Source organism: Hippopotamus amphibius, chromosome 11 (assembly GCF_030028045.1).
Source record: "Hippopotamus amphibius kiboko isolate mHipAmp2 chromosome 11, mHipAmp2.hap2, whole genome shotgun sequence".
NCBI lineage: Eukaryota > Metazoa > Chordata > Mammalia > Artiodactyla > Hippopotamidae > Hippopotamus > Hippopotamus amphibius.
In genome coordinates, this window is record NC_080196.1 from 83,669,344 (window position 1) to 83,681,804 (window position 12,461).

The 12,461-nt window shown below is 43.2% G+C and overlaps 1 protein-coding gene across 9 annotated transcripts in view; it reads left to right on the top strand.

Moving 5' to 3' along the window:
* RALBP1 (ralA binding protein 1) overlaps positions 1-11,347 on the top strand; it is a 45,978-nt gene extending 34,631 nt beyond the window's left edge. For 8 of the 9 annotated variants that reach the window (XM_057698258.1, XM_057698259.1, XM_057698257.1 and 5 more), the window contains 4 exons: positions 3,257-3,364; positions 8,585-8,706; positions 8,943-9,066; positions 9,728-11,347. In XM_057698258.1, coding sequence (XP_057554241.1) covers positions 3,257-3,364; positions 8,585-8,706; positions 8,943-9,066; positions 9,728-9,934 — 561 coding nt within the window. In that variant the 3' untranslated portion in view covers positions 9,935-11,347. Of the gene's footprint in view, positions 1-3,256; positions 3,365-8,584; positions 8,707-8,942; positions 9,067-9,308; positions 9,545-9,727 lie in introns of those variants that run through there. The other variant, XM_057698263.1, reaches the window with a different exon arrangement.
* Positions 11,348-12,461: the final 1,114 nt, after the last annotated feature.

Here is a 12,461-nt window from a genome sequence, read left to right on the forward strand (position 1 = left end):
GGGAAGGATTTTCTTTTCAACAAATAGTGCTAGAACAATTGGATATCTATATGCCAAAAAAAAGAATCTGATTCTTTCCCTCTTTCCGCATAACATATACAAAAATTAGCTCCAAATGAATCATACACTAAGACCTAAAAAAACTTCCAGAAGAAAACAGAGATCTTATTGACTTTGGCTTAGGCAGTGATTTTTTTTTTTAATTTTATTGAAGAATAGTTGATTTACAGTGTATTAATTTCTGCTGTATGCAGCAAAGTGCCTCAGTTATACATATGTGTATTCTTTTTTTTAATATTTATTTATTTATTTTTTGGCTGTGTTGGGTCTCCAGTGCTATGTGTGGGCTTTCTCCAGTTGTGGCGAGCAGGGGCTACTCTTCTTTGTGGTGCATGGGTTTCTCACTGTGGTGGCTTCTCTTGTTGCGGAGCACAGGCTCTAGGTGCACAGGCTTCAGTAGTTGTGGCACGTGGACTCAGTAGTTGTGGTGCAGGGGCTTAGTTGCTCCGTGGCATGTGTGATCTTCCTGGACCAGGGATCGAACCCATGTCCCCTTGCATTGGCAGGCAGATTCTTAACCACTGCACCACCAGGGGAGTCTCCATATGTATATTCTTTTTCATATTCTTTTCCATTATGGTTTATCACAGGATATTGAATGTAATTCCCTGTGCTGTACAGTGGGACCCTGTTGTTTATCCATCCTGTATATACTAGTTTGCATCTGCTAATCCTAAACTCCCAATCCATCCGTCCCCTACTCCTCTCCCCCTTGGCAACCACAAGTCTGTTCTCTATGTCTGAGAGTCTGTTCGTTTCATAGATAAGTTCAAGTCATATTTTAGATTCCACATATAAGTGATACCATATGGTATTTGTCTTTCTCTTTCTGACTTACCTTGCTTAGTATGATAATCTCTAGGTCCATCTGTATAGCTGCAAATGGCATTATTTCTTTTTTATTGCTGAGTAATATTCCATTGTATGTGTGTGTGTTTGTGTACACACACCGTATCTTCTTTATCCATTCATCTGTTGATGGACATTTGGGTTGTTTCCATGTCTTGGCTATTGTAAATAATGCTGCTGTGAACATAGGGGTGCATATATCTTTGCAAATCATATTTTTGTCTGGATATACGCCCATGAGTGGGATTAATGGATCATATGGTAGCTCTATTTTTAGTATTTAGAGGAACCTCCATACTGTTCTCCATAGTGGCTGCACCAACATACATTCCCATCAACACTGTAAGAAGGTTCCCTTTTCTCTACATCCTCTCCAGCATTTATTATTTGTAGACTTTTTCATGATGGCCATTTTGACCAGTGTGAGTTGGACCTCATTGCAGTTTTGATTTGCATTTCTCTAATAACTAGCAATGATTTCATCTTTTCATGTGCCTGTTGGCCATCTGTTTTTCTTCTTTGGAGAAATGTCTGTTTAGGTCTTCTGCCCATTTTTCGATTGGGATTTTTGTTTTTTGTTATTGAGTTGTATGAGCTGTTTGGTTTCTTAAATAGGGCACAAAATCCATGAATTATAAAAGAAGAATTTGGTAAATTATATTCCATCAAAACATGCTCTTCAAAAGATGTTGCTAAGAACATGAATATGCAAGCCAGAGACTGTGACAAAATATTTGTAAAAAACACACATTTGATAAAGGACTTGAACTAGAATATATAAAAAAAACTCAAGACTTAATAAGAAGACAAACCAATTTTTTTAAACTTTATTTTTTTAGAATAGTTTTAGGTTCACAGCAGAATTGAGGGGAGGTACAGAGAATTCCCATATACCCCTTCCCCTGCATGCTTAGCTTCCCTCATTATTAACATCCCCTGCCAGAGTGGTACATTTGTTACATAACAGTTCAATTTTAAAAAGGCAAAAATTGAAACAGGCACTTTACCGAAGTTTATATATGGATGGTAAATAAGCACACGTGAAGATGCTCAACATCATTAGTAAGGAAATACAAATTAAAATCACAATGACAGGGCTTCCCAGGTGGTGCAGTGGTTGAGAATCCGCCTGCCAATGCAGGGGACACGGGTTCGAGCCCTGCTCCAGGAAGATCCCACATGCCGCAGAGCAACTAAGCCCGTGCGCCACAACTATTGAGCCTGTGCTCTAGAGCCCGTGAGCCACAACTGTTGAGCCCATGTGCTGCAACTACTGAAGCCCACGTGCCCAGAGCCCGTGCTCTGCAACAAGAGAAGCCATGGCAATAAGGAGCCCCGTGCACCACAACGAAGAGTAACCCCCACTCACTGCAACTAAAGAAAGCCCGCACACAGCAAAAAGGACCCAACACAGCCAATAAAATAAATAATTAATAAATTTTAAAAAATCACAATGACATACCACTGTACACCAATGAGAATGACTTCAGTTAAAAACAGCAAGTGTTGACAAGAATGTGGAGCAACTGGAACTCTTCTGTATTGCTCTTGGTTCAATCATTTTGGAAAACAGTTCAGCATTTTCTTTTAAAGTTAAGCATAAGGTTATCATCAGACCCAGCAATCCCATTCCTAGGTATTTATCTTACAGAAGAAGGCATATACCCACACAAAGCAAGTACATAGTGTTTATAACAGGTCTAGTTAAAATAGTTCAAAACTAGAAAGGACTGAGATGTCCATTGGGTGGTGAGTGGATGAAGAAATTGGGTACATTCATATAGCATGTTACTCAGTAAACTACTGATACAAACGACAAAATAGATGAATCATAAAGCTGGCAATGTGCCAGTTAAAGAAAAAGACTACTTAGTAATTAATTCAGTTTATATGAAACATAAGAAAGGCAAAACCAGAGCAATAGAAAGCAGTTTAGGGTCGCCAGGGCAGCAGGTGGTGATGGAGATGTTTGGTGTCATGATGCCATGGTGGTTTACTTGACTGTACGCAGTCGTCAAAACCGGTTGAACTGTAATGCTGAAAATCGACTCCCTCCAAAAAAAAGTATCACAGAAAGTAACTTACGTGGGAGGATTCCAGAAATGCTGAGCACGTTAACCAGAACTGAACATTTTTCTCCCGGTGCAGCCACAGACCAAGATCCACATGTTATTTTCAGAGCCCAGTTAGCAGATGCCTGCCTGTTCTGATGGTTCAGCTGACTGTGTCACTCTTACTTTTCAGTTGTAGGAGCTGAGAAGGAAGCTTCTGGAATGGTGATGGTGTGAGTTTGTTGAATGTGTTACAGTAGGCTGATCAGTTCTTTTCATCTCTCCTACTTGACCAGGAGTGTGAAACCAAGATTGCACAAGAGATAGCCAGTCTTTCAAAAGAAGATGTTTCCAAAGAAGAAATGAATGAAAATGAAGAAGTCATAAATATTCTTCTTGCCCAGGTAAGCTAAACTCTTTTTATTTTCTAAGATTCTTTTATATTTTTTTAAAAATTGTATATATTTAAGGTGTACATGATTTGATACACCTCCACATAGTGAAATGATTACTGCAGTCAAGCTAATTAACATTATCCTCTTACACAATTACCTTTCTTTTGTGGTGAGAGGACCTGAAATCTATTCTTGTAGAGTATTTCCAGTGTCAGTACAGCTATCATTAACTATCAGTATCATTATTAGATTGCTACACTTAGTCGATCAACATTAAGTGCAACTTTGTATTTTTTGACCAACACCTCCCTGTTTTCCCCACCATCTAGCCCCTGGTAATAAGCACTGTTCTACTCTCTGCTTCTGTGAGTTCCGCTTTTTCTTAGATTCCACATGAGTGAGGTCATATGGTATTTGTCTTTTTCTGTCTGGCTTATTTCACTTAGCATAATGCCCTCCAGGTTCATCTATGCTGTATTAAATGGCAGGATTTCCTTATGTCTGAGTAATATTCACTGTGTGTGTGTGTATTATATATGTGTTTTTATATGTTTTGTATATGTTTTTAATGTATATGTGTGTGTATATAGATACATATGTATTATAAGTATGTGTGTGTGTGTGTGTGTGTGTATATCTAGCTCACATCTTTATCCGTTCATTCATTGACCATTGGGTTGTTTTCATATTTTGACTATTGTGAAAATTGCTGCAGTGAACATGGGGGTGCAGATATTTCTTCAATATCCTGTTTTCATTTACTTTGGATATATATCCAGAAGTGGGATTGCTAGATCATGTGATGGTTCTATTTTATATTTTTGGAGGAACCTCCATACTGTTTTCCATAGTGGCTGTACCAATTTACATTCCCACCAACAGTGCACAAGAGTTCCCTTTCTCCACATCCTCGCCAACACGTTATCTTTTGTTTTTTTAATAAAAGCCATTTTGACAGGTGTGAGGTCATATCTCATTGTGGTTCTGATTTGCATTTGCCTGATGATCAGTGACATTGAGCATCTTTTCTTATATCTGTTGGCCATTTGTATGTCTTTTGAGAATTTTCATTTAGGTCCTTTGCTCATTTTTTAATTGAGTTGTTTTCTTAGTATTGTTTTCTTGATATTGAGTTGAGTTCCTGTGTGTGTGTGTGTGTGTGTGTGTGTGTGTAATCCCCTTATCAGATGTAAGGCTTGCAAATATTTTCTCTCATTCCATAGGCTGTCTCTTATCACTCCTTTGTTTCCTTTGCTATGCGAAAGCTTTTTAGTTTGATGCAGTCCCATTTGTCTATTGTATATTTGCACTTTGGGGATCATATCTAAAAATTATTGCTCAGACCAATGCCAAGAAACTTTTCCCCTGTGTTTTCTTCTAATAGTTTTATGGTTTCAGGTCTTATATTTAAGTCTTTAATCCATTTTGAGGTGATTTCTGTGTATGGAGTAAGGTAAGAGTTCAGTTTCACTCTTTTGCACGTGGAAAACTAGTTTCTCAACACCACTTATTGAAGATACTGTCCTTTCTCCACAGTGTAGTAGCATCCTTGTTGAAGATCAATTGACTGTAAATGCGTGGATTTATTTCTGGACTCTATTCTGCTCCATTGGTATTTACATTTGTTTTTATGCCAGTACCACACTGTTTTGATTGTAGGATAATGCCTCCAGCTTTGTTCATCTTGTTTAAGATTGCTTTGGCTAAAAAAAAAAAAAAAGAGAGAGAGAGATTGCTTTGGTTATTACAGTCTTTTGTGGTTCTGTATGAATTTTAGGGTTGCTTCTTCTGTTTTCGTGAGAAACTCCATTGGAATTTTGATAGAGATTCCAGTGACTCTGTAGATCACTTTGGTAGTATGGAGATTTTAACAGTATTAATTCTTCCAATCTGTGAACATGGGATATCTTTCCATTTATCTTTTGTATCTTCTTCAATTTCTCCCGTCAGCGTTTTATGGTTTTCAGTGTACAGATATTTCACCTCTTTGGTTAAATTTATTCTAAATCATTTTTTTATGCTATTGTAAATGGAATTGTTTTCTTAATTTCTTTTTCGGATAGTTGTTGGTGTACAGAAATGCATCTGATTTTTGTATGTTGATTTTGTATTCTGCTACTTTATTAAATTTGCTTATTAGTTCTAACAGTTATTTGGTGGAATCTTTATGGTTTTCTGTGTATAAGATCATGTCACCTGCAGACAGACAATTTTACTTCTTTACAGTTTGGGTACCTTTTATTTCCTGTTTAATTTACTCTGGCTGGGACTTCCAGTACTATATATTGAACACAAGTGGAGAGAGAGAGTGGGCATCTTGTCTTTTTCTGATCTTAGAAGAAATGCTTTCAGCCTTTCACTGGGGTACGATGTTATCTGTGGGCCTGTCATATCACATATCATGTCAACATATGTTCCTTCTATACTCACTTTGTTGAGAGTATTTATTATGAAAGGATGTTGCATTTTGTCAAATGCTTTTTTGAATCTTTTGAGATAATACGATTTTTATCCTTCATTTGTTAATGTGGTGTATCACATTCATTAATTTGTGGTATGTTGAACCACCCTTGTATCCCAGAGATAAATCCCACTTGATCATGGTGTATGATCTTTTTGATGTATTGTTGAATTTGATTTGCTAGCGTGTATTTTGAGGATTTTTCCATGTATGTGCATCAGGGGTAGTGGCCTATAACTTTCTTTTCTTATTATGTCTTTGTCTGGCTCTGGTATGAGGATAATGCTGACCTCGTAAAATGAGTTTGGGAGTGTTCCCTTCTCTTCAGTTTTCTGGAAGAGTTTGAGAAAGGTTGGTGTTAATTCTTCTTTCACCTGTCAAGCTATCTGGTTCTGCTCTCTTCTTGGTGGGGAGGTTTTGGACTACAGAGTCAATCTTTTTACTCGTTATTGGTCTGCTCAGATTTTCTATTTCTTCATCATTCAGTCTTGGTAGGTTTTATGCTGCTAAGAAATTACCCATTTTTTCCAGATTATCCAATTTGTTAGCACATAAATACTCATAGTAGTCTCTTATAATCCTTTGTATTTCTGTGGTATCAGTTGTAATGCTTCCTCTTTCATTTATAATTTTATTTGTAATTTATAATCTCTTAATCTAGGTAAAGGTTTGTCAATTTTGTTTATCTTTTAAAAAGCCAATTCTTTATTTCATTGACCTTTGGTATTGCTTTTCTAGTTGTCCATTTCATTTATTTTTGCTGATTTTAGTATTTCCTCCTTTTTGCTAATTTTAGGTTTAGTTTGTTCTTTTTCTGGTTCCTTGAGGTATGAAGATACATTGCTTGAGATCTTTTTTTTCGTAGTGTAGGCATTTATCACTGTAAACTTCCCTCTTCAAACTGCTTTTTCCGTGTCCTTAAGTTTTGGTATGTTGTGTTTCCGTTTGCATTTGTCTCACGGTAATATTTGATTTCTTCTTTGACACATTGGTTGTTCAGGAGTGTGTTGCAAGACTCCTAGTGGTCACTTTGTATTATTTTTGAGAAGCTCAGCTATAGAGGTGTGACTGTTCTAACCAAACTTATGATTTATGGGTTTTAGAGGGGCTTACTTTGCATTTGGCCCTGCATTTATGTGGTGTTTATTTAAATGTTCAGCTGGAGGAAGAAACTACCTTTTGCACTGAGTGACTGCTTCTTACTGGACACTGTCCTAGATGTTTTACTTCATCTCATTTCAGTCGCACACAAGTCTGAGTTATAGGTATTTTCCCTAATTTACAAATATGAGTGGTAGTTGTTCCATGTTAATGAGATTGGGCTTTAGTATTTTAAAATATGTTCTTCCTGATGTCACAGAGTTTTAGATCCTTGAAATGTAACAGATTTTAGCTGATAGTTGTTGCTAATAACACCTTTTAGATATTTTGATTTTATTCTTTGCATGTGAAAGTCAGTTGTTGATGAATTGGTAGATTACTCTTTCACTGATTTGGCAGACGGCTCTTGAGTATCTACTGTATTCCAGGCAGAAAGCTAAAGATGAGCTTTTTTCTTCCTTTCTGAGTTTCACCGTCAGCCTTATTCTGCTCTGGAAATTAGCAGAGTTTAACCAGAAAGGAATGAAGTTGTAGGTTCTGACCACATTGTCTTATGTGTTCCCAGAAACTCATGTATGTGGGCTACCTAAAGCCCTACAGCTTTCAATCCTTGACTGTCACTTCTGAAAATACAGTTTTGCCTACCAGGGACATAGCTCTCCTCCCCTAAAAAGAGAATTAAGTCCCAGATATATCTTTATTCCGGAGTTTTCAATCTGGTATTTCTTGGGACATTATTAGCATAAGCACACTGAGGTAAAGGATGAGCATCTCTGTGTTTAGAAATACCAGGGGAGTGTGTATATCACATCTCCAAGAGATTCTTTATGCATATTGGCAGCTTTGGGTAGTCCACTTTAGAAGATATGATCACAGGTTCTTACCCTCTTGCTGCCTGTTAGTTTGGAAAGAAATGCTGTAGACCTTTTCTGCCTCCAGCTCATCTCCATAGCTTCCCATTTCTGTTACCTCCTAAGTTTTGTCTGCCTTGCTTCTTTTCTCTAGGTTGGAGGGGCTAGATAGATCTTGGGCAGATAGGGATTTATCCCCTTAGGTGACCTCATCAGTTTTAGAAATACATATTCTGTTAAAGGAGAATATTTACTGTTTAAATATTATCTCTGGGGACATGGGTTGAGGGGGGGATGGTGGCTTGTGGTGAGAAAAGATTTTTTCTGTGAACATCTTTCCATCACTAGATCTGCTTTCAGGTGATGCTGACACCAGCTGCACAGCTCCTGGTTCCTTCCTTTCCTAGTGACACTGTTGAAGGCCACAGTGGCACCAAAATAGATTCTCTTGGTGGGAAGGCATTCAGAAAGAACTGGGAAGCAAAAATAGGTGGGGTCCCTTGAACTTTGCTTTGTGCCCAGTGTGCTGGCCTTATGCAGAGCCTTTGTAAAATGAGGATTCCTAAGTGGCATTTCATGTCTGGAGAAAAATCTAGTCATTCCTTCCAAACAACTTAGTCTGCCTTTTCTCAAAGAAGCCTTTTCTTGACATTAGGGAAACAGGGTATTTTTGGGGTGTGCAGTACAGCGGGCTTTCCCATAACTTGTGTGTCAGTGTATGGGGCTAAACAATTCAGGGTGATAGAGGAGACCCCAAAAAGGTGACATTTTCTAGACTCAGCCCCTCAAAGATATTTACCAGTGTCGTTATTTTAGGAGAATGAGATCCTGACTGAGCAGGAGGAGCTCCTGACTGTGGAGCAGTTCCTGCGCCGGCAGATCGCCACAGAGAAGGAAGAGATCGAGCGGCTCAGAGCGGAGATTGCCGAGATCCAGAGGTGAGGGAGTGCGGAGGGCTGGTCTCGGGGACACGGCTGGCAGGTAAGCGCAGGCGCTCAGCGCTCAGCCTTCGTGTGGAAGCAGGAGGCATCAGCGTGACCTTTCAGTTCCTCCTTTATGAAGTCTGAAGGATGGGGTGGTATCAACGGCACCACGGGAAGCTGGTCAGTCTAGAGGCAGGTGACAGGCCTGTCCCTGCTGGCTGGTAACGCGCATGCTGCCCCATCCCTGCCAGCCGCCAGCAGCACGGCCGCAGCGAGACGGAGGAGTACTCGTCGGAGAGTGAGAGTGAGAGTGAGGATGAGGACGAGCTGCAGCTCATCCTGCAGGACCTGCAGCGGCAGAACGAGGAGCTGGAGGTGGGTGTGGCCCCCAGAGGCGTTCTGTGGTCCCCAGGTGACCGACTGGCAGCCCAGGAGGGGAACTTTGGGGGGGCGTCCCCCTGGGAGTGCGCAGGGCGTGTGTGGGGACCCAGCAGCAGGTTGACCAGTGTCTCCCTTCTCTCCCCGAACAAGATACCCTCCTCTCCCCACAGAGGAGCCTGAGGGCCATGGGCGACTTCCTGTCCCTCAGGACCCTAACCCTGGGCTCCTCTCCCCAGAGCCCAGAGGCCAGCTGGCAGCATGTGGTCCTGTGGAGCATTTTACAGCCCATGTGAATGTTGCTGATAGGAAAACATCTCCTGGGACTGCAGCCAGGCTGCTGTAACGATGGGAACAGCCCTGTGGTCTGAATAAGAACGCCCCCCCCCCACTCCCCCAGTTCTGCCACTCCCCCCCGCCCCAAGGTTGGTAGAGGGCCACTTGGAGTGGCAGGAAGGAAGGGATGGCCCAGGAATGGCCCTGAGGGGGCTGAGCAGATGCACCTGCCTGGAGGAGGGGGTATGTGGGGTGGGGCATCTTCTGGGCTTGGCTGAGCGAGGACAGGTAGCTCAGGTGTGACGCAGGTCTCTGTGGTCAGAGGGTGTCTCCATCCTCGACCTTCTCGCTGATGGGAGCACTGTCGTCTCTGTCCCTCAAGATCAAGAACAACCACCTGAACCAGGCGATCCACGAGGAGCGCGAGGCCATCGTGGAGCTGCGCGTGCAACTCCGCCTGCTCCAGCTGCAGCGCACCCGGCCGGAGCCCCCAGCCGAGCCCGAGCCGGGCGCCAGGGAGCCGCCCCCCGGGGGCAAGGAGCAGCCCCGGCCATCGCCGGGCAGGGACCGGAAGGAGACGCCCATCTGAGTGCCACCACCGCTGTCCATCCTGCAGAGACGCGCCTCCTCCAGGCGGGTGGCGCCCCACGCAGGGGACGTGAGGACAGAGCAGCACGTGGTGCAGGCTTTCCAGAGGGTGTCGGCTTCTTTGAAGATTAATTTCCTTTGTTAACTTAAAATAACTATTTTAACCCTTGAGTGGCTTCTTTTTAAACCAAAAATTGTCTTTCTTTGCTTTTTTTATTACGGCAGAATCAGGATTTTTTCTCTCGTTCAAGGGGGAACCAAACAAGGCAGCCCCGCTCCTGCCCGCGCCGCGTGTCCCCCTGCAGGGTCTCTGCTGCCCGCCACTCTCGCCTGTGCCTTCACGCCTCCGCGGTGCAGGTCCTGTCCCGGGAGCTGCCTCACGTTTCCCGACTGGCCGGAGTGGTTCTCACGGGGTGACCTTCCCAGCTCGTCATCCCCTCCTCGGACAGCCCCCCATGCTGGGCCTGAGTCCAAGTCACCAGAGTGGCCTGCGCAGTCGCAGACAGAGCTGCCCATGGAGCCCGCCAGCCAGCTGGCCAGTATCACTGGGTCGTGGGAGGCGGCTGCCTGGACCTGGGGCATCTGCACAGAGGATCTGCTTCTCCGATCTTCCATTTGAACAGAACGTCGTGGGTTGCTTGCTTGGGCTAGAATGTAAGCATCTCTTTGCCTGAATAAGCCATATGGATGGGTAGCTATGCTCTTAAACAAGATTTCAGATGTCAGTGTCCACACGGGCCCCGTGAACTGCTGCTGGATGCCCAGTTGGCCAGGCTGAGCAATAGGAAATGGCTTTCCTCTGGAGTCAGCCAGGCCTGATCCCACCACGTCCCTGGTGACACGAGGCGTCTGGGAGGCTGGCTTGCAGGCACTCAGGCCAGTCCCACCCTGTCTGAATAAGTGGCTCCACGAGGCTGTCAGCGCTCACCGCTGTGAAGACAAACCCCACACACTCAAGGTGATGGAAACACCCCCCACGAGGGCTCTGTCCTCTCCTCCTGGTTAGTATTTATTTTCAGCACCTGTTTAATGCAGTTTTTTATTCTCTACCTATTGCACTGTTGTGACTTGTTGGCCATTATTTGATTTTTGTACGAAAAAAGCTTTGTTATAGAAATCAGCATACTATTTTTTTAAATCTGGAGAGAAGATATTATGGTGACTGAAAATACGGTCAGGTGTCAAATATAAATGTATAAGAGCCTTCTTGCTGTCCTGTCGGTCACGTTACATTCATTTTATATTTGCTGGCAACATTGGTTTCTTTTTTGTTTGTGTAAACTCTAATTTCTATCATGGTGTCATGAATTTTTAAAATTAGTATTTCATTACATTTGTCTCAGCGTTGGTTAACTAATTTTTGCCAGGACCATTATTGATCAAATAAATTCAACAGCCATTTGAGGAAAAAAAAGCTTCCTGTTTTTTTGTACCCACTCTTTCTTTGAAATAATTGAGTGCCTGTAGCTGGCAAGGAGTTGGTCTGACATGCCTTCAGGGTCCAGCAGGGGCGCACAGACGTTGTGTGTCCCTCACCTCGGCAGAGTCAACGCCCACCTGCTGGTCACCAGGCTTTGCTGCTGTCCTCTTCCATCCCATACCGGCCTGTGCTGAGCGGCTGTCCAGCTGGCTGCCTGGCCTGGATCTGCAGCTGCTTCTGTGAGCAACGCCCTGGTTCCCGAGGGAGGTGAGCTCTGCCCTTCCAGCTGATGCACAGGCCAGCTGGCCCAATTTGGCAGGAAGGTTAGTCATGGCCAGGTCACTTTCCTGTGGGGGAGGCAGGGCTCTGTCAGGCAGATCACCTCCCTGGTGCAGATCCCTCAATTCCCAATAGATGGTTTCAGGTTCCAATTCTGGGGGAGCCAAAACTGTAATACTCAGTTTGGTGACATGGGGGCTTCGTTTAGGGGATGCCATTTTGGGCCCACTATCTTGTCTTCTAACAATTCTCTTTTAATCAGACTCTCAGCTTGTGAACTGTGATTAATATTTCAGGCACTGGCCCTACTCCCAGCTACTGCTCTGAAGCTCTCACAGGTTTTGCTGACTCTGTGTGGCATTCATGGGTCGTGACGTTGGGTTCACATCCTTTACATTGGTGGTTCTTTTTGTTCCGTTTCTGACATTCCAGTCTTGGAGAGATCATTTGCTTGGTGGTTATCAGCTACAAACGTGCATTTAATGCTTGAATCCAGCGCACCAGGGTGGCTGCTATGCTTCTTCCAAGCAGGATCATCTCCAGTGTCTGGGGTCCCCAAGACACAAACTAATCAAAGTCACGTGAGTCAAAGAGCCTGTGGAAAGAGTCACTTTCTTAAGCCAAGTGGCTTGTTCAGTGATCTTAGGAGCGGAGTTTTCACTTCCCCGGAAGTGTCTGTCCAGGTGCAGCAGATGTTGGCCACAGCACAGATCCCTCATCGCTCAGCTAAAAGGTAACCAGGGGCTATCCTATAATCAGGAACAACTTTGGCCAGAGAGTCTGGGTGTTTTCTGTTGGGCAGCTCTTGCTGTAGCAAGAGATTCTGCAG